The sequence below is a fragment of the Perca flavescens genome, chromosome 21, assembly GCF_004354835.1.
Source record: "Perca flavescens isolate YP-PL-M2 chromosome 21, PFLA_1.0, whole genome shotgun sequence".
In the NCBI taxonomy this organism is placed as follows: domain Eukaryota; kingdom Metazoa; phylum Chordata; class Actinopteri; order Perciformes; family Percidae; genus Perca; species Perca flavescens.
Genome location: NC_041351.1, coordinates 22,177,407 through 22,199,548, shown reverse-complemented (window position 1 = coordinate 22,199,548; position 22,142 = coordinate 22,177,407). Strand labels below are relative to the sequence as shown.

General features: G+C 41.4%; 1 protein-coding gene across 2 annotated transcripts in view; it reads right to left on the bottom strand.

Moving 5' to 3' along the window:
- pemt (phosphatidylethanolamine N-methyltransferase) overlaps positions 1-22,142 on the bottom strand; it is a 91,414-nt gene that overhangs the window by 42,414 nt on the left and 26,858 nt on the right. For both annotated transcript variants that reach the window (XM_028567777.1, XM_028567778.1), the window contains exon 3: positions 9,143-9,258. In XM_028567777.1, the coding sequence (XP_028423578.1) occupies positions 9,143-9,258 (116 nt within the window). The remainder of the gene's footprint in view (positions 1-9,142; positions 9,259-22,142) is intronic.

Below are 22,142 nucleotides of genomic sequence, written 5' to 3'. Positions count from 1 at the left end.
GATAAAAAGCTGATTGAGGGCATTTGTAAACTCCCACATTTTGGCTCCAACATGAATGCCCCCTTTGAACTAATTGAGACCCATTAGATTTGACAGTACTTTTGTTTTTTTAAGTCTGCCATGCCCCGCAGTACCTAAACGTAATTATACCACAGAGTTCATAAGATTAGTGTTTACAGTGCTGAAAGTGTTCATTAATTATAACAGAAGAACACGCAGAGTGTGTGTGTGTGTGTGTGTGTGTGTGTGTGTGTGTGTGTGTGTGTGTGTGTGTGTGTGTGTGCCTTGGCGTGTGCGTACATACTCTGTGCTGTCTGAATGTGCTGTGCTTCCTGCAGACAAAAATAGCTCCCAAATCAAAACCAGGTTTGGGGTTAATAAGAGAAAACTGGGTCACGGGGTCTCTGCTGTGTCTCTTATGGTGTTCTTCCTTTGTCAACGGAAGCACAAAGTGAAATGTGATGCGGCTTGTTTTTCCGCCACGTCAGTCACAAAGAGTGAGGGCCGGGCTCTCTGTTAAGTAAGGTGGCCTACTGCTGGGATTTGGCTTAGAATCGAGATGTGAAAAGGGGGTCTGGGAAACGGGAGATGAGGTTAGGGGGTTAGTGGGTATGAGGGACTGACCGCGTCGCTACACACTCTTTAGCTTCTAGAAATAAAAAGAAAACCTTCTTTTGGAAACTATCAAATTGTTGTTTTTCTGTGCATGCCTTTAGTTATTTTACTTCTGTATGGTGTTATGGTATAGTGTAGCGTATTCATTGTGTGTTATATGTGACTTTGCTGTCTGTGTGTGCAGGGATGATGGTATAAAACGGCAAGATATTAAAGACCCACTCCTGTCAACGCCAATGCGTCTGCCTTGTGTGTACCTTTCGGAATATGAAATGGAAAGTCTGATTGGAGAGAAAAAAGAAAGGAGGAGGAAGTAAAGGATCAGGGAGGGAAGGCTTGGTGTGGGAGTCAGACAAAGTCCCTTTTAACAAGATGGCTGCAGGTGGGAGAGGGGCTGTCACAGTGCTCCTAGTCTATTGTTTGCTCACAACGATTTCGGAGTATATTCATGTTGACCCAGCTCGAATGGTTTGTAACATCTTTCCACTGCTTCATTTAAATGACAACCCGTCTAAATATGAAAACTTGGGATACAAACAAACAAACAATGATTTGGCAAAGACAAGCACCGGCTATGGAACCTACACACTGGCTGTGACTCTGGTCTATCCAACACTTTACAATAAGTTTACCAAGAAAACTAAATCAACTACTCCGACACAAACTTCTCTGACGACTGGACTTATTATCGTCATATGTTTGATGTTATCTGGAGACATCCACCCGTGCCCAGGCCCGCACCACTTCGAGACGCCAGGAGAGGCTAACATTAACCCGCACACAGAGGACAAACGCGTCACTCCTACCTTACAGGTATGTTCAGGTAGGCCTACGTTTCTGTTTTCCTCTGTACAACATGCTGATTCTCTCCTTCCTCTGTACCCGTCGTCAACTGTGGCCGAGCTGTCTGTACGGGAGGCGAGGGCGATGGTGTGGATGGCGCGGTACCAGGGCTGTCTGTCGCGGTTCTGCACGGGAAACTCCGGGTCCGAGGATGTGTGCCGTTGTGTCGGAGAGAAGCTTCAGTCGCGAGTCCGTGGGTCAACAGCGTTACAGCCTTGGCCTCGCATGGAAGCGGGAGGCATGATCCAGACAAACAACAACAACAAACTTTCCTGAATGGCCGCTCCGTCACCATGGTAACATCCGTAAACAGGAAGAGGCTCAATCCAGGGTAGCCAATCACGGAAATGGGCGTTCTTTCAAACTGTCAATCACTCGAAAATAATTTGGGACCCTAAAGCAAAGCCCAAAGGTCTGCTGGGTGGGCATTTAAACATAAGAAGCATCATGTCAAAAACAGATCAGGTTAATCACCTGTTACTCAACTCAAATCTGGATTATCTCTGTCTATCTGAGACCTGGCTCTACAACAATGCCCCCTCTGCAGCACTTAACATCCCTGGCTATAATATGTTCAGGAGAGACAGAGAAGGTGCAAAGGGTGGTGGTGTCATGATATACATAAAAAACAACATTCAGTGTCAGGAAATTCAATGGCTGAATGATCATGAACTGGAATGCTTGGGCTTAAATATCACGCTATCACCACAAATGTCTTTCACAATCATTGTGATCTATCGCCCCCCCTCCTCAGATGCCACCTTTTATGAAAAGTTTGACAACTTACTGAAAGAATGTAACTTAAACAAAGAGACCATTATTTTGGGGATATCAACATAAACTGGGAGGACACATCATGTAGAAAAAAACTTAAACAAATAACTGAGAAATTTGATCTAGTCCAAATGATCAAAGGGCCCACAAGAATCACCACATCAAGCAGCACCCAGATTGATTTAGCATTTACCAACCGACCTGAGAGAATAATTAAATCATACAATATGTTAGCTGGTCTTTCTGATCACAATTTGATCCTTGTGGCCAGAAAGCTCTCAAAAAAGAGATTTGATTGTTCTGTCAGAGGGCGTGAGTTTGTTGGAATCCCCCAAAAACACCAGGAAGGATTTAAAAGTGCTGTCCAGCGGATTGACTGGGATCACATATTGTTGGGAACAAATTGTGAAATGGACTGTGAAACTTTTTTAGCGACAATTGAGAGAACAATTAAAGATTTCAGCTGTAAAGTTAAACAAAAACACAATAAAAACATACTACCCTGGATGAACTCTGACATACTCAAACTAATGAAAGAGAGGGATCTTGCATTAAAAAATGCAATTAAAACTAAGTCAGCTATTGCTAAAAATATGTTTACAACATTGAGGAATAAAACTGTTAAAGCTATACGCAAGGCCAAAGCAGATTTTTTTCTTGACTATAATAGAAAATGCAAAAGGGATTCTAAAACAATCTGGAACCAACTAAAAAAACTTGTAGGACAGGACACAAAAATGAAACAACTTCTAGAAATTAAGATAAATGGGCAGATTACAAACAACACCAAAGAAGTTGCAGATGCCTTCAATACTTTCTTTATTGAATCTGTATCCACTATTGCCCAAAGCTTCCCATCAAACAATCTAGTTGTTTGTCCGATAAATAATTCGGAGCCAATATTCAGCCTAGGCACAGTCACAGAATATGAAGTCTTACAGACAATAAGAGCACTAAAACCTTCCAGAACTAGAGACATATTTGGCATAGATATGTGCATGCTAAAAGAACTCAGTTCCACGTTATTATCACCAATAACCAAAATTGTTAATCTCTCCATTATTGAGGCAGTATATCCAAGTGTGTGGAAGTCTGCTGCTGTTGTTCCAATTTTCAAAAATGGAGATCCATTGTCAGTGGACAATTACAGACCAATCAGCATTACACCTACAGTGTCAAAAGTTGCAGAGAAACTAATTTCCCAACAAATAATCACACACTTGAATATCACTACATTTTCCCTTCATTCAATGCAATTTGGTTTCAGAACTCAACACTCCACGGAAACTGCTAATTGTTTTTTCATAGAAAATATCAAACATTTATTGGATAAAGGTGGCGTGGTTGGAGCTGTGTTTCTTGATCTAAAAAAAGCCTTTGACACTGTAAATCATCAAATATTATTAACCAAACTAAGCAAATTTAACTTCTCCTCAGATGCAATAAAATGGATAGAATCATATCTATCGAATCGCTCACAGTCAGTCAGGGTCAGTGATTACCACTCACCGCCCCCATGTCCACAGGGGTACCTCAAGGTTCTATTTTGGGGCCTCTTCTATTTTCACTGTATATAAATGACCTTCCTTCAGTTTGTTCAGACGCCTATATTCAGATGTATGCAGACGATACAGTCATCTATACCCATGGTAAAAACTCAAAACAAGTTGCTGAAAAACTTACACAGACTATGGCACATGTCTCTGAATGGCTAACTCAATCCTGCTTAAAACTTAATGTAAATAAAACAGTTTCAATGTACTTTTCTAAATCAAACATTGCAAATAATCAGGCAGATATTTATGTGACAGGGGAAAAAATCCAAGTTGTGTCAGAATTCAAATACCTAGGCATCTTAATAGACTCAAAACTAACTTTTAAATCACAGATAAAAAGGTCTGCAATCGAGTAAAATTTAATATCGCAAATTTCCGTTCATAAGATCACACTTGTCACTTCCGGCAGCTAAAATGTTCATGCACAGTATGGTTCTGTCTCACATTACTTACTGTCTTACAACCTGGTCACAGGCAAATAAAACAACACTAAAACCTTTAGAGTCACTTTACAAACAGACAATCAAAATTCTGGATAAAAAAACTTCAAGATATCACCATTGTGCTATTTTACAAAAGCATAAGCTTTTAAGTTGGGAAAATGTCATCAAGTATTCAAACCTCTGTCTGTTATACAAAATCATCCATGGCCTGTCATCTCCTCCACTCAGTCAGTTTGTAAATATCAGGAACACCACACAGAGAGTAACACGAGGGTCGGCCCGAGGAGACTGTGTTGTTCCTCTGTGGAAAAGTGCATTTAGTCAGAGTGCCTTTTCAGTCACAGCAGCACAGGAGTGGAACTCTGTCCCTCAGAACATCAGAGAACTCAACACTTACACTCTCTTCAAAAAACATCTAAAAAACTGGTTCATAACACATCAGACATGTCAGCATTAATAAGAATATGTATTATCTTCCCTCAATCCAACCGTGCTGCCACTTGTGTCTCATTTGTGTCAATGTGTAGTTTAATATGTTTTTATATACTGTATGTATGAGTATGGGTATGTGTGTATGTGTGTGTATGTATGTATATGTATATATATATATATGTACGGATGTGTGTATGTATGTGTGTATATATATTTTTCTTTTTTAACCTAATGTCTGTCTTACAGCAAACTTATTCTGTACACTGTATTCATCAACAGGATTTGAATATTTAAATCTGTTTTACTGCTTTTTTATATTTGTATTGTTCACTGTAATCTTCTTCTTATTGTTTTTTTTTAGGTAGACAATTTTAAGATCTGTCCAGGGACAACGGATGAAAAATAGCCTTTTGGCTAATTCTGGTGCATTTGCAGCAATGTTAATTAATGTACACTGTCCCTGTCAAATAAACTAATAAATAAATAAATAATGAGCGGATTTACAGCACAGCAGAGCTTAGAAACTCAAGGCTGGTGATTTCACACAACCACACTTCAGTCTTAGAATCTGGTGTTGATTCTATCATTTCAGACACAGAGCTACACATTCTCATTCTATATTAAATATTGGGCACGCAGATGTTCAGACCCATCGCTTGATTTGACATTTGCTCCCATTAAATCCTGCATATACTTGGGAGTCTTGTAGGACAATAATGTTACTAACAGGACAAAAATGGGAATGTGTCACGGCACATGCTGCTCCATCCTCCTCCCCCCCCCCATTTCTACTCTTGTCCTTTCGTCTCCAGTTCAACTGCACCAACGGAAACATGAATTTGGCAGTTTGGGCCGTTGGCACGCTTGTAGTGCGGAAAACACTGATCATATTTCTAAATATTTGTTACGCTATATTCTTTGTTTGTTTTTTAGCGTTTAATATTTCCTGAGCATGAACTGAGAGCCTAAAAGCCTAACATCCACAACATCCATAACAACATTCCATTTAGTACTTCTAAATGTCCAAAGGCCAATCCTCCCATCCCATTAGGCTTCCTGTAAATAGCAAAGGTGCCAATTAAATACACACAGTTAATTTAAATAAGAATTGTTGTTAGAGCCCTCGGAGTCTATTACTATTGAACATAATCAGTGGAGAGCATCGCTGCTGCGTGCTTAGCACAAGAAAAATACACTCTCTAAAAACCTCTACATGTCTACATGTCTCTAAAGCAGCCTATACATCTGCAGTGGAGCTATGGAAATAAGTGGCAGTCGATCAGCACGCCACTGAATCCGTCAATGACAACACAAAAAGCAGCACAACAATGGAGCGGTGGGGTAATTGCTGTAGTCTGCGGGTCAATCTTTCAGTCGGTCTGTTAGCTGCGGATTGGAAACAGCAATGTGTTTTTCCACAGGATCGCTGTAGGTGTGCATGCGTTTCTCCTGAGACTATACAGCGGGAGACTTGTACTTTCGACTTTCTATCAAGGAACCGCATGTCCGTCAAAACGTGGCCGTTCGCCTTTTGCACGGATGATTTGAACCGGGGAAGTTTCCCGTCCAAGACGAGGGTCACGTGACGCTGCCTACGGGGGGAAAACTCACGGGAACGATTAGGAAGGTTAAATATACGGAACACCCCCAGTGAGCTGTTTGGATGAGGAGCTGCTGTATAGGGCTGCATGCAATCGCAATTTCACTCCGTGCGATCACACAACAGCAAAAACTGGGCAATTTAAGCAAACAAAAAGGTGTGCGGTGTGCGCGACACTGTGTGCACTGCAGTCTTCACGTTGTAACACCTTTCCCTTTCCCAAAGGTGATCGTGCCTTTGCCATTTAAGCTCCAACCCTTTGGAATCTTCTCCCTCAGTCTGTTAGGTCTGTTTTATCTCTGGACTTTTTTAAGGGCCTTTTTAAAACCCACCTTTACAGTGCTCATATTATGCTTTTTGTCTTTTTCCACTTTCCTTTATTGTGTTATATATCTTTTTTGTGTGCATGTTATAGGTTTAAAAGTGAAAAAGCCCAAAGTCCCCCCCAAAGGGACTTACCATCTCCAACAGAACACTCTGTTCACAAACTGCTCCAAACAGCTCTACTGTAGTCCAGCCTTTACTTCAGAGACAAACGTGGTCACTTTGTAACACACGTTCTAATGCTCGCCTAGCTGCTAGCGTGGCACGCCGTCAAACTCTGCTTCTGACTGGCTAGTAGTCCTTACCTAGCTACTGCGCATGTGCGACTCCAAACAAAGATGGAACAGAAGTGAGATGCCTCACTCTGTAGCTAAAACAGAGAGCTCAACACACAGGGTGAAAAGAGGAGCTGCAGCAATGTGCAGTACAACAAAAAGATGGTGTTTTTTGAAAATTAAACCATGTAAACCCACTCGGATATAACCTCTAAATACAATTATGAACCTGAAAATGAGCATAATATGAGCACTTTAAACCCCCTTTAATTTAAATTTAATTTGTATTTTGTAATGTTTATTCTTATTTATTTCTTCATATGAATTGCTCATGTGTGTGTGAAGCACTTTGTAACTGTGTGTTTTAAAAAGTGCTATATAACCGATCGACCGATACTGGTTTTTAAAGACCGATATATACCGAGTTTGTTTCCTGAGACAGAAGCAGACAAACAAAGTAAAGTCTCTCCTGATTTGACTCGTCTGAAAAACGCCATTTTAGTGTTAGAATGTTTAGGGCATATGTGGCTGGTGAAAAATGGGTCCAATATTTACTTTGGTGACTATGGGTGACCAAAAATCGGTCATAGTCTGTGTTCACGTTCACTTCTCCCATTGGAAATAATACACGTAGGCTCGGCCGCCAGTCTCCTGATAAGGCGTGGCGGTGGAGAAAAACCATGTGACACAGATACGGGAAATGACTCTGAGTTGGGGCGTCTTATACAGTAAACCGTCTCTGCTACTAGAGCTGGGCAATATATCGATATTATATCAATATCGTGATATGAGACTAGCTATTGTCTTAGATTTTGGATATCATAATATCGTGATATGGCATAAGTGTTGTCTTTTACTGCATTACAGTAAAGTGATGTACTTTTCTGAACCAGACTGTTGTATCTGTTCTATTATTTGCCTTTTCCCCACTTAGACACATTATGATTATTTATCTAAAATCTAAGCGTGAAGATATTTTGTTAAAGCACCAATTAATTGTCAACCCTAGAATATCGCCACAATATCGACATCGAGGTATTTGGTCAACGTGATATCTGATTTTCTCCATATCGCCCAGCCCTATCTGCTACTACTACGATTTTTACGTTTTAGTGTTGATAAACATTCTCTTCAGAAGCAGAAAGAGAAAACTGGCAGGACAATGCACTGCTCCGAAGCAGCTTGATCCAACATGTTGTTGCCCGGCAACAGACACCACAGACATCCTTTGATGAGAGGGGAGAAAAAAAATGATCTTCTGACACTGGCATAGTGTTTAGGGGTGGTTTTTGCTGAGGGTGCCTTGTCACCGTGTTGATGCCCAGTGGGAGTTGTGGCAGCGTGTACTTCCACTGGGTGCAGCATGATGGCCGGCATGGGGTGACACTGGCACCTACAGAAGGGTGGGCACAGGTCAGGATGGGAGGAAGGAACAAGCGCTAGTAGGAAAGACTACAAGAGGACACAGAGGTGGAAGAAAGAAGAACAGGAAGAAGTATAGAGAGAGAAACGGGGTGAAAGGGAAAAGAGAGACAGGCTCCTATTTTTAACGATCCAAGCACACGGCGTGAAGCGCCTGGTGCAGGTGCGTTTAGAGTACAAATCCACTTTTGCTAGTTTAACGGCGGAAAAAAGGGTCCGTGTGCCCAGGCGCATGGTTCAAAAGGGTTGCACTTAGTGTCTTCATTAATCATAGGTGTGTTTTGGGCGTAACATGCAATAAACCAATCAGTGTCACATCTCCAATTCTCTTCTTTTTTTTTAAAGATAATTTTTAGGGCTTTTCCGCCTTTATTCAACAGTACAGCTAGGTGAGAAAGGAGAAAGAGAGGGGGGAAGACACGCAGGACATCGTCACAGGTCGGACTCTAACGCTGGACCTCTGCGTCGAGGCACAAACCTCCAAGTATATGTGCGCCTGCTCTACCCACTGAGCCAACCCGGCCACATCTCCAATTCTCTTTAAAAGCCAGGCGCGATTGTACCTTGGCGCATTGCTATTATGATGGCGGATATTGCACTAGTCCATATTGCGATTTCGGTAAAATCACGACTAATTGTGCAGCCCTACTTAAGAAGAAACAGCGGTCTCCACCGAAATGATTTACAACAATGACGCAAAAGTGTCATGGATAATCATGAAATAATGACTTGATGCTAATCAAAAATGCTTCTAATAAAATTTGAATCGATCAAAACTGAGCTAATTTGGATAGGAATGAAGGGTAAAAAAATATAGCATGAATGGAGCAGGGGAAAGGAGACAAGAGTGTGTTTCACCTGTGGCTTCGGTACACGTTGAGCAGAATGATGATGAAGCCCAGGCAGTAACAGGCCAGGTAGGGGCCACCAAAGAGCCTGGAGAGCGTCCGTGTTCGATGCTCCCATCTCGCCACCTGACAAACGACAGAAAGTTTAGGGCTGTACCGAATACCATTTTTTTGAGCTTCGAAGCTTCGGTTCTTTTCAGCAGCGAATATCCGAAGCTTCGGTGGCGGTGGAGGTGGCGGCAGCAGCGGGGGAAACCAACATTTCCGACCGCACCTGAAGGCAGCTTTGTTTCACAGAAAAACCGAGGAAGAAAAGAGACAAAGCGAGAGATGGAAGCGACTTTGCTTTGTTGTTGCAGGAAACGGTTACCTGTTGTTACACAAATTCCTGGGCAGTTCAGTGCTCTTGTTTTTTTTTTTTTTTTTTACCTTCATAGTGTTTAAAGTGCTCATATTATGCTCATTTTCAGGTTCATAATTGTATTTAGAGGTTATATCAGAATAGGTTTGTGTGGTTTAATTTTTAAAAGAAAACACCCCATTTTTGTTGTACTGCACATTGCTGCAGCTCCTCTTTCTTCACTCAACACTGTCACTCTGTCCAAACATGCACACCCGTGGTACGCTCCATAGGGTTTGTCGCGTAGTGGACCCCGTGCGCTGACGTGCACTAACGTGTGCACGTGGCACGGTAACTGGCCAGTGAAATGATAATCATTGTAGCGTTTCAGGCGGGCTCTAAATCCAACTCAACTAAGCCACACAGCCAACGGACGGGGCTCAGCGCTCCACAAAACACTAACTAACTAACTAAATATTGCATACTTATCGCGACACTTTCAATATAATATTGTGCAACGTGATATTGAGATAACGATATGGAGTCGATATACAGTACAGGCCAAAAGTTTGGACACACCTTCTCATTCAATGCGTTTCCTTTTTATTTTCATGACTATTTACATTGTAGATTCTCACTGAAGGCATCAAAACTATGAATGAACACATATGGAATTATGTACTTAAAGGAACACGCCGACTTATTGGGAATTTAGCTGATTCACCGTAACCCCCAGAGTGAGAAAAGTCAATACATACCCTTCTCATCTCCGTGCGTGCTGTAAGGCTGTCTGATGGCTCCAGCATTAGCTTAGCCTAGCACAGATCCTGCAGGTAACTGGTTCCAACTAGCCTACTGCTCCCAATTGTGACAAAAGTGACAAAATAACGAGAACATGTTCCTATTTACATGTTGGGATTTGTAGAGTCACAGCGTATACAAAAAACACAACGCAACATGAGACACAGCCATCTTCTAACAGTAAACAAACCGGGAACTATATTCTCAGAAAGGCTTGCTGCGAGCATATCACTCCACCTAAGTACTATATTCTTCCGCCTGAGAATATAGTTCCCGGTTTGTTTACAGTTAGAAGATGTCTGTGTCTCATTTTACGTTGTTTTTTGTACACGCTGTGACTCTATAAATCACAACATGTAAATAGGAACATGTTGGCGTTATTTTGTCACTTATTCGGAGCAGTAGGATTACTGGAACCATTCACCTGCATGTTCTGTGCTGGCCTGATGCCGCTGGAGCCGTCAGACAGCCTTACAGCACGCACGGAGATGAGAAGGGTATGTATGGACTTGTCTAACTCTGGGGGTTACGGTGAATAAGACAAAGTCACAATAAGTCGGCGTGTTCCTTTAACAAAAAAGTGTGAAATAACTAACCAACCCCATTGATATACGGTAACAAAAATTAAATGAGGATTATTTTTGAAGGAGACGTGCATTTTTACAAATATTGGAATTGGGATCAGTTTCCACTCATGCAATGAGCCCTTCACATGAGACACAGTACAGGCCAAAAGTTTGGACACACCTTCTCATTCAATGCGTTTCCTTTTTATTTTCATGACTATTTACATTGTAGATTCTCACTGAAGGCATCAAAACTATGAATGAACACATATAGAATTATGTACTTAACAAAAAAGTGTGAAATAACTGAAAACATGTCTTATATTTTAGATTCTTCAAAGTAGCCACCCTTTGCTTTTTTATTAATAAGGGAAAAAATTCCACTAATTAACCCTGACAAAGCACACCTGTGAAGTGAAAACCATTTCAGGTGACTACCTCATGAAGCTCATTGAGAGAACACCAAGGGTTTGCAGCGCTATCAAAAAAATTTGCCTTTTTTCATTTCCTGAAAAGCTTAGCACATGCAATGTTTACGCCCGACATTGACGCTGCAAAACCTTCAAAAGTATTTTGTTATTAGGTTGACATTATTTTGTTGTTGCCTCTGCTCTTTCTGATTAAAGCCTTGAGGAAAGAGCCAGTACGCTATTTATTTTTACTTCAATTACCTCTAAAAGATGGTCGTCTTGATGCTTTTACCCAAAAGTGCACTTCCTTTTCATTTGAAACATTGACCAAATAAGATTGTGGGCTCTTTTTGTTCCCATCCTCTGAAGCCTGTAATCCCCTTCATCATTACTCCTCGCTTCAGCTTTTAGGGAACACAGTAAACTCACTGTTTAACCCTCTGAGGTCGAAGGGCATTTTTACGCATCTTTTTAAATTCACCTTTTAAGGGTATTTGTACATTGACTGGTTACATTGATTGCTCGCCGTTATGGGTTGTAGGTCATGTTTTGTTGCTCTGATTGGTTATCTGTCTATTCAGTTGCGTGCAGAGGCATTTTGGTCTGCACAGTTGACAGAGATGTCAATTCCAGGTCCAGAAAGTAAAAGTCCTGCCATGTGTTTATTCCACCAATGAACTCAGCCAGCTGATTTCACTGATTTCACTAATTAGTAGTGAAATCAGTTGGCTGAGTTCATTGGTGGAATAAACACATGGCAGGACTTTTACTTTCTGGACCTGGAATTGACACCTCTGACAGTTGATAACGTCTGGGAAATGGAAAATGAATGAAAGCTTCCAGACTATTAACACATTTTCTTCTTTTCGTTGAAGCTGCCAGCGTCTGTTTTACATTATAACCCTATGGAGTAAAACCGTGTTCAAAAAAAAAGTCCTGAGCGTTTTTTTTAAACGCCACCGCCCACATTTTTTTCTGCAGCTCAGTGTCTTTTTGAAGTTGAAAATAGTTCTAGTTTTCTGAGAAAGAAAAAAAAAAAAAAAAAACACCCTACGTAAAAGTAGCCGGAGGTCACAGCCCGGGGCTCTTCGTGGTTTCATCGCCGTAAGAAGACACATCGTTCAGCGCTGTTCGAGAATCAACATCGTATCATTCGCTGGTCGAGTGAGACGTTCGTGATACAAAAGGGTCCTGGTGAATACGAAGCCCGCGTTACACCAAATCTGCAGAGGGGTAAATCAGCCCCGTCTCAAGGAAGAAGAGACAACGCGTTTTTCTTGCAAGTCGACTGGACCGTGTTTCCGCGCCACTGCCCTGGACGGTACGGGGCGTTAATCTCTGGCGAGAGGTTAACTCAGTTTTGTTCACCGGAAAATCCGCCGGATAAGCAACGGACTGTACACCAAAAAGTAAGAGGCTTTTATAGTTCTGGGCAGATTTGAGAACTAGGGTGTTTATTAGTGAGTAAAAGGTATTGCTATTGTTGTTTACCATTAATGTGTGATCGGACCTCTGCGTCCTATGTGCTGTTGTGAAGAATATCACTGATCCAGATATTGTTGAAAGTTGTGTTGAACTGTAGCTGATAACTCCCGCCGAGGAGGAATTACTGTACAAGCTGAGTCAGCTGCTCGCTCGTAGAGTGTGCCGGGGAATAAACGCTCTTTACCGTTAAACAAACCTCAGATTCTGCTATAACGCCACGTTAAGTTAGAATCTCGAGTAAAACCAAGAGAGCGGTTAGTCCCATTACCCCAGAGATCAAGGTTTTAAGTGTTTGTTTCCATAAATCGTGTTTTCCCTCCTTTTCTCTCTCTCTCTCTCTCTTTTCTCTCACACACACACACACACACACACATACAAGCTAGCCACGTCGCTCCCGAGCTAACGCTGCTAGCTTAACCACGTGTAGCTTGTATAGAGCTAACGCTTGACTTAGCATAAACGTGCGCGTTGCCTAGCAACCCCCCTTGTCTTCTTCAGCTCCTGGTGCACCCAGCACCACTATCGCCCTCTTGAGGCTAAGTAGTTATGTGCAGCTCACCGGAGTAGCCATTTTAGTAGTCTTGTGTTAAACTACATTTCGACACCGCCCCCTTCACTCACCCTCACACACACACACACACACACATACAAACACACACGCCACACACGTGTCCATGCTGTTTTGTTTTGCTTTGTTTTTGATTGTGATATTGTAAAAGGGTATATAAGTTTATTATTGAAGGATTGCTGATTGGCTGATTGGTTAGTTTGCTGAAGCACGGAAGGGAGGGGGAGGGGACGGGATGAGGAGGAGGGAGGGGCGAGCTAGTCTCGTTTTGTTTGAAAGTACTCCGAACGTCAACAAGAATAACGTCTCCCAACATCGCTTAGAGCACCTTTAATATTCGAATATTATTTGAGTATTAAATAAAATAAGGAATGGAATTCGAATAGCTGACAGTCCTACCGCTCTCTCTCTCCGTTCTTTCTCTAGGTCGCTCAACCACTTTGTTTTATCTTGCACCGCTCCACATAGCACTATGGATACCAGGGCTGTAGTACTCGAGTCCGGTCTTGGACTCGAGTCCGTTTGTCTATGGTCTCGGACTTGTCTCGGACTTGCTGGTATTCGGACTCGGACTTGTCTCGGTCTCGGCCACTGGTCTTGCCAAATATGGCTTTTGGTCTCGACCGAATCCAGGTGTCTTTACTCTTTACTATGTTCCCATATAACGTTTTCGCCGCTACCTATGTTTGTTTACTAGGAACATAATAATATTGGAGGGAAAGTGAAACACTGGCCATCTAATAACCAATCACACACTAGAGGTTATCTTCGCAGGGCACGCTCTGTATCTGCGTGCCCTGCTAATTTGCATTGATTCACACACACTCACACACGATGTCCGCCAATTCTGCCATCATAAAATTTGCTTATATAAATCACCAGGAATTTCTCAGCACTGGGCTTAAAAAGAAACACAAGGCAGACTGCAAATTCTGCAAAGCAACAATTTCTGAAACCTGTGGGACAACTTCAAACTTCGTGAGACACCTGCAGAGGAATCATACACCGCGGTAAGTTAACCGAGCTGGAGCTGCTTAGGCTTGACTATGTGTTAACGTTAACATTAACTAACATTTTGGACATCAAGTTATCATAATTTACGCCTTGTTGTATTACTGGTTTCATGAGGTAAAATAATTCAAACGATTATGGTATACGCGATTGATTATCGTCGTGTTTGTATTACGTTAGTGGTTGTGTCGCAGTCTTTTTTTACAAATGAATGCTCACGTTAAGTAAACTTAGCACCAGCCTAACGTCATGCCATAAAGTTATAAGTTCGATAACTTAGCTAATAGCTGTGTCTGTGTGTCATATTTGCGTGAAAGGTGGTTTATTTGGGTAATGTTATCTGACATCGGTGATGATTTCTTAATTAGCAACAGTCAGCTAGCTAGCTGCTACGAACATTACTCTTCAAAATCTTGAGTAAGCTAGTGCAAATATATGTTCTGATCCTAATAAACTAAGCTAGGCTACGTGCATTTAATAGAATGTGACTTGACAAGTACGACCTGCGCGTAATTTATTTTCTATTTGCTACTGCGATACCGGCGCGCTAAATATCTAAAATAACAGATCTGTGTATTCACTACCGATCATATCAAATTGCTATATGGACTTGTGATATTAAAGACTGCTAAGTCTGATTGTTCGTAAATGAGTGCTGCAGGTTCATGTACTACACATAACTCAAGTAACAAGTTACACGTTTATCTTCAGCACTTCATCGTCAGATACACAAGAAATTATCACAGATATATTTTAAAGTTCAGCACAAATAACATTTTCGATAGCATGCTATGCCATATTTAATATCAAAACAAACAACCCGACCCCCAACAAAATTAAATATAAAAAGCTATATTTGTGTTGCCATTTGAATGCTGAATATAGTAATTACATGGTAATTTAAAACTTATGTCAGGGATATTTTCTGTGTGTGCAGTATTTCTCTTCTGTAACATAACAGACATTTTTTAATACGTCCAGTCAGAAAAAAAGTATACCTTGTTTTAGACAGACTTAAGTTAAACGCTAAAAAACTGCTGCAAAGACCAAAATCCCTCTGGCTCTCTCTTCATGTCAGTGGACACAGCTTTAAATGCCATTTCAGTTTCATAGAACATTTAATAGACAAAAAAAGCCATTTAATAGGCTAATAGTTTGACGATTCAGACACACCTTTATTTAGTTTTTCTCAGTATATGGAGTGGCCATTAATGAATGATTAGGAATACAGATTTAACTTCTCTTTAAATAAAGCTTATCCTGTTTTTCAGTTTGAACTTATAGGTGCTTTTGTATTTCCATCTCCAGCCTGCAGGAGTATCGCCAAGGACTTCAAAAGGGGGATTCACAGCCAATAATTGAGGATGCATTTCAGCAGCGATCATTGCAAGTTCAAGTTTACAATGCTTCTTCATCAAGGCAGCAGGCTATCAACCAAGCGATCATCCATGACCTTATCATTGGCTGCTGTCTACCTATATCAATCGTGGAAAATGAACATTTCCGACATTTTCTACACACCATGGATGAAAGGTACACCCCAATCTCCAGAACAACGATAACCAGCAAACAGACACCTCAACTAGTGATGAGAGTGAAAGAGTGCATCAAGTCCAGTCTGTTAGATCAGAAATCAATCTCTGTAACTGCTGATATATGGTCAGACCGCACAACGTGATCTTACCTGGGAGTCACAGCTCATGTTCTCAACTCTTCAGCTAGTGGGTACACTCTGAACGCCTACCTGCTCGACTGCAGGAGATTCAAAGGGCTTCACAGCTCTGAAAACATTTCAGCTGCATTTGATGAAATACTAGATGACTACAATATCAATGATAAGGTAGATTTTATCATCACTGATAATGCAGCTAACATGAAGAAGGCTTTTAAAGTCATTATGGCAAACCACTCAGATGAAGGTGAGGATGACAGCGAGAATGAGGAGGACCTGGTTGGGGAACAGCTAGATACAGACTTTCTTCTTGGTTCCCGTCAACAGCTATCCTGCCCACAGTCTTCAACTGGTTATCGGGGATGGGATGAAAGAAGTAAAACTGATGTCTCGGGCAATCTCAAAAATGGCCAAACTTGCCAGTCTGCTGCATACTAGCACTGTCTTTAAGGATCGATTTGAGGCTGCTTTTGGAAGTGGTAAAAGCATTCCAGTCTCAAATGTCACAAGGTGGAATTCGCAATTCAGACAAATACAAGCAGTCATTGAATTAGATCATACCGCCCTAACTCAGATGTGCTCAGTGGACTTTGAGAATGTTATCCTCAGCTCACGTGAATGAGCCCAGTGTAGAGAACTTACACAAATTCTTGGACCGTTTGCTGAGGCCACTGAATTGATGGAGGGTGACAAAGTTGTTACCATCAGCATGGTTGTCCCTACTGTCCTCGAGCTACATTCTCATTTAACAGAAATGGATAGTGAAAAGAGACTCTGTAGACCACTGACCAGGGCCCTCAGAGACTCACTTAAAAGTCGGCATCTTTGTTGGATTACGAATGGCAGAAGATCATGGCCTTGATTTGCCATTTGCCCATGATATATACATGCTGGGAGCAATGCTGGACCCCCAGTTTGGGTTGAACTGGGTTGAGATGGATGTCGGAACCAGTGGCAGTGCTACCACCATACAAACTACTAAGGAGGAACTGCAGAAGTCACTAACAGGTATACATATTAAAATCCCCTCTTTAAAGTACAGTGTATTTGTAAGGTTATTGAAGTGGAAGAAGTGAGTCAAATTTATTTCTGTTTTCTTTTTTTCCAGACAGCTTGATCGCTCAGGCTAAGAAAGTGGACCTGGACATCTGTGAGGAACCCACAGAACCAACCCAGGATTCTCCCCAAAACGCCAAGATTCCACGGCTCCTGGCAAAATATAAAACTTACAAAAAGAACAATTCCACCCATGGATGTTATCAAAGTGTCAACAATGAGGTAAATACATACCTGGAAGATATTCAGAGTTGTCCGGCAGAGCAGGATGCCCTTGTATTTTGGTTAAAAAACAAGGACAAATACCGTCATTTGCATGCCCTAGCTGTCAAAGTGCTTTCTGTACCTGCTTCTTCAGCACCAGTTGAAAGAGTGTTCAGTGCTGGAGGGCTCATTATGAGGCCGCATAGAGCCAGTTTAGGAGCGGAAATGCTCTCCTCTTTCATATATCTCAAGTGTAACAAAACACTTTTGTAAAACTGAATAGTTTTACTTGCCTCACCTGCAGTCAGAATGCTACACTCTTAAAGTCGATAATTTACTCAGATTTGTTTTTCCTGTTATAGTTTGTGTTAAACAGCTTTTGAAGGATGTACAAATGCTTGTACTAAGTATACTGTGAAAAATGGTTCTTATGAATTTCTTAAACAACTTCCTGATGAATTTATTTTAAAATTCCGCAGTTTGTTCTCAAATAAAAAGAACATGTGTTAAATTACACAGTTTGTTGTCGTTGTACAAATGCTTGTACTAAGTAGGCTATACTGTGAAAAATGGTTCTTATGAATTTCTTAAACAACTTCCTGATGAATTTATTCAGTTTCTTCTCAAATAAAAAGAAAATATGTTAAATTACACTGTGTTCATTGTTGTGTAACCAAACTTTAATGTTTTCTTAAAATACATGTCTTTCCCATTAACCCACTTCCAAATAACAATATAATACAATACAATATTTTTTTTTCAGGGAAGGCATAAACCAACCATAGGGTTTATAACCAACCAACCCACTCTGTAATACTGGTCACTTCTTTTCTACACTACTGTACATTTGGAGTGAAGCTATATTGTCATTTAGTTACTCAAATGCTCAGTACTAGTTCCTAGAAGTGGTAATAGTAGTGGGTTGGTGTTTGTATATCAGTTCTAACACGGTTATTATGAGGTATCACCATATATCATCATTCTGTTTTCTTTAGATTAGATTATATGATATCAAGGGGAATGTCTTTACTTAAAAATCCTGGGTGTTGTGACACTGTTTTTGCTTTTAAATCAACAAATAATAACCCCAAATGACTGATAATGTCATGGATGCATTAGACTTTTTTTTTCCTGTCCTGGACTCGGTGCTGACTCGGACCTGAACCTTTTTGGACTCGGTCTTGTCTTGGACTCGAACCTCTCTGGACTTGGTCTTGACTTGGACTCGACTAGTCGTGGTCTTGGACTTGTCTTGGATTCGACAAAGGTGGTCTTGACTACAGCCCTGCTGGATACTGTAGCTGTCGTTATAGCAACAAAAGACGCTCTCGGCTGCAACTACAAAAGCCCCCCCATGTCAACTTTTTCTTGTCAAAAAAAAGTGTGATCATGGCCTTAGTCTGGCTATGCCAGATTAAATAATTGAAGCTTAAATCTGCACTGCACAGCAATTATGGTCAAACCTGATGAAAAAATGATTCTTCTACTGCTGTTGGTGTCTGCTCAGAGGGAATTCTAATGTTCTTTTTGCAAAGACAGCTGGTACATGGCAGCTGTTTTCTCTTGATGGAGCTCCTAATTGATGTTCATCACAGTTTTCAGCTCTCCAAGTTGCCCCATGAATATATCACAGGGACTGACAGCTTACCTAAGTGGTCACAATTAACCGCTGTTGACTTCACACTTACAATAGAAACTATACAACTCTTATAGTTTACGCAACATACAAAGCGCGTGGCCTGTCTATTGATACGGTGAACTCATATGCCCTGTGGGATTACTGACTGAAAGAGTTGATGGTGGACGGATTCGAGATGACTGGCTGACTGTGGGCTGAGGAAGTGCACTGATGGACTGTTAAACAGCAACAACAAAAAAGACGCAAATGTTGCCATGGCAACACGGTTTCTATGGTCAGGAGAGGAAAGATAGAGAAAAGAAAATAAAAATGAATAAATGTGAGAGGAAACTGTATATATGGTGTTTAAAAGGAAGGCTGTCCACACCTACTCAAGTGGCATTCTCACTGGTTCTTCAGCTCTGTGGGAAAGGATGAGCATTGTCAAGTCTATTTTACTGCATTCTTTGACTGTTGGTCACTAAGCAGCCTGTGGCAATGATAGGAGCTTAAGCTCCATGCTCAAGTCGAGTGCAATCAGAGGTAGTTGATGAAGCTTTACTTTTTACTTCGATAAATATATAAATTCAAGAGGCTGCCTTTGGTTCTTCAAAATAACCAAAGAACTACATCTTCAGGGCAAAATAATGGATGCAGCTAAGGGTCTCTGCAGGTTTCCTCAAGTCAAATATTTGACTTTTTAAGACCATTTTAAGACCACCTATTACCTATATCACAAACACAGACGGCGATACCATGAAAATTAAATAAATACTGAGCACCCACGTGTACCAGACTGCCAGTAGGCTACACTCATTTAAAATTAAACATTGCAGTTGGTGCTAAGTGGAGCGGTGGGCATTGATTCTTAATGTCCCACGAGGCTGATCGCGGTTACGTGTCAGTTAAACTTCTCATCTCCAATCCTATCTGTATTTGTGTTTGAGTTGAAAGATAGCCTACTTTACGGCTTTATTGTCGAGTTAATAGGTGTGTGCGTTTGTGTCGGCCGCTGTCCATTTCCTAAGGTTCAAACATTTTTTCACTACTTTTTTTAAAGGGCGTGCGCCGTCAGCACCCACGGAGGAAAACATAAATCGCTGCCTATGATCACAACATCCACAAAAAAAGGAGAAAAAAATGTCAGAGTTAGATGACAGAGTCCAGATGACAGAGTCCATAAACATCGTCCGGAAACATTGGCTGAAACACAACTGGCCGATTGCTGTCGTTTTCCTGGAGACCCTTCACAGCTGTAAGATGTTTCAGACTCCAGCACCTGTCCACCCAACGATCCCAGTTTATTTGCTTTCTTGCATAAGAAGCAGTGGGCTTAAAATACTTTGATAGCAACTGGCTTAAACCGAGCCCTAAATTTAGCTTTTTCGCTACGCTTCCACTTTCCCATAATTTTAGACATAGTTTTATGTCTGTGGTACAATCCGGAAGAGACTCGCAAGAATAACACTAAAGCTGATTGGCTGCAATATACTAGGGTTGTGCCGATGGAGAACCAACATCATGATGCCACGCCCCCCCACCCTGTCACACAAACGCTACCTGGACTACACTGCATGAAAAGTGGGATTTCCGTCCCCGTAAATGCCTGTAAACGTCCGGAAATCCCCCTAATTTTCGGCAGTTATCGACAATTTACAGGCTGCGAACGTCACGTTCGTCTGTGCCACATATTGTCGGAAACGAACCATGACGTATGTGGAGAGCCCCCGCGGAGGTGTTAATGGATCTAATTAGAATATGAATAGGCGCCTGACCAGAGAACGTCTGGCCTGACTGGAATTTCCTCACTCGCTATTTGATGAAACCACTACTTTTAAACAAGAAAAATCTCTCGTGATTGGTTGACAGGTCTGTCACGGGTTAGGCTATTGGTCAACCTGGGCCATTATTATTATTATTAATATATATATATATATATATATATATATATATTTTCATATATGCTCTATATTCATGTCATGATTATCATAGTTAAAATGATTTGCCAGGAACGTGCTGTTTATTCAAAGATAGAGCTTTATTGACACAAATCACAAACGCAATCAGAAAAAAAAACTATGTACAAAGCATCAGAGACATACAGCACACACAATAAATATCCCACGCTCAGGAGAAACAGCACCGTCCACCCCTAACCCGCGGCCGCCTCGGAGCTGTTGGTAACCGGCAGCATTCGTTCTGATTCGGTCCATTTTGCAGACGTCTGGGGTGCGTTGTCCTGTAGGTCTATGTGGCGCACTTCCAAATGCCTCATATACCTCGGTTTTCGGTGTTGCCTGTAAATTGCGGGGGTAAGCTTTGCTTCAGAACTCGAGCCATCTATGGCGCCATTTTGTTGCTAACTGGCCATCACCTCTAGTTAGCATTCCGCTGACCGCCATTTTTTTTTTACGTCACTTGACTGCGAATAACTTTGCATCAGACATGTTTAAAGACTCTATTTGTCCGTTGTTTAGTTCCAAAGAAACACGACAATGTATAAAAGGCTTCATTACCTTGTACCTCACGTTATAGCTCCGTAGCAGACGTTTTTGTAAACATAAGCTAACGATTGTGTCATAACCAAGTGACTTACTGTCGCAAAGTAGAGGAATTACCGTATAGTACAGGAGAAGCTTGCAGGCAGTTTGGACTTACATGAGCTGTTTAGGTTTAATTACTAATGTTAACTAGCATGTTAGTGATCAGTAATTAGCCTGTGTCTATGTTATCTCCTTACATACACCTACACTCTCCGTATCTGTAAGATTGGGAATGATTGAGATTTCTCTCGGCACAGCTACCAGAAGACTTCACACTTTCAGACAGGTTGCTCACGTCACATTCACTCAGTTGGAGGCTGCGCAGTAAAGCTGGCCATCACCGGAAAAGTGCTTCTAATAGCCTTCACTGGTCTCCGTCCAGAGCAACGGGGTCTATTGGTCCATTATATACTGTCTATGGTAAATTGCTGTGTGCAGTCGTAAACCTGAAGTTCCACGACAATCTACAGTGCCGCATACTGACGAAAATCCCACTTTTCATGCAGTGCTAGTAACGTATCAGCATGCGGTAACCATGCACTGCGCCTCGGCTTGGACACAGCTGTCTCGAGCGAGAGAGAAAAAAGCGTTAACGTGGAACATTATCACACTTTCCTTTATCCCCTCATTGGACTAACTTTGTGGATACTACTGTGTGCGTGCATCAATAAGTAAGTCTGATGACGATGTTATGTAGGATTTATGAATGTACGTTTGCAACAGTAGGCTAATTCAC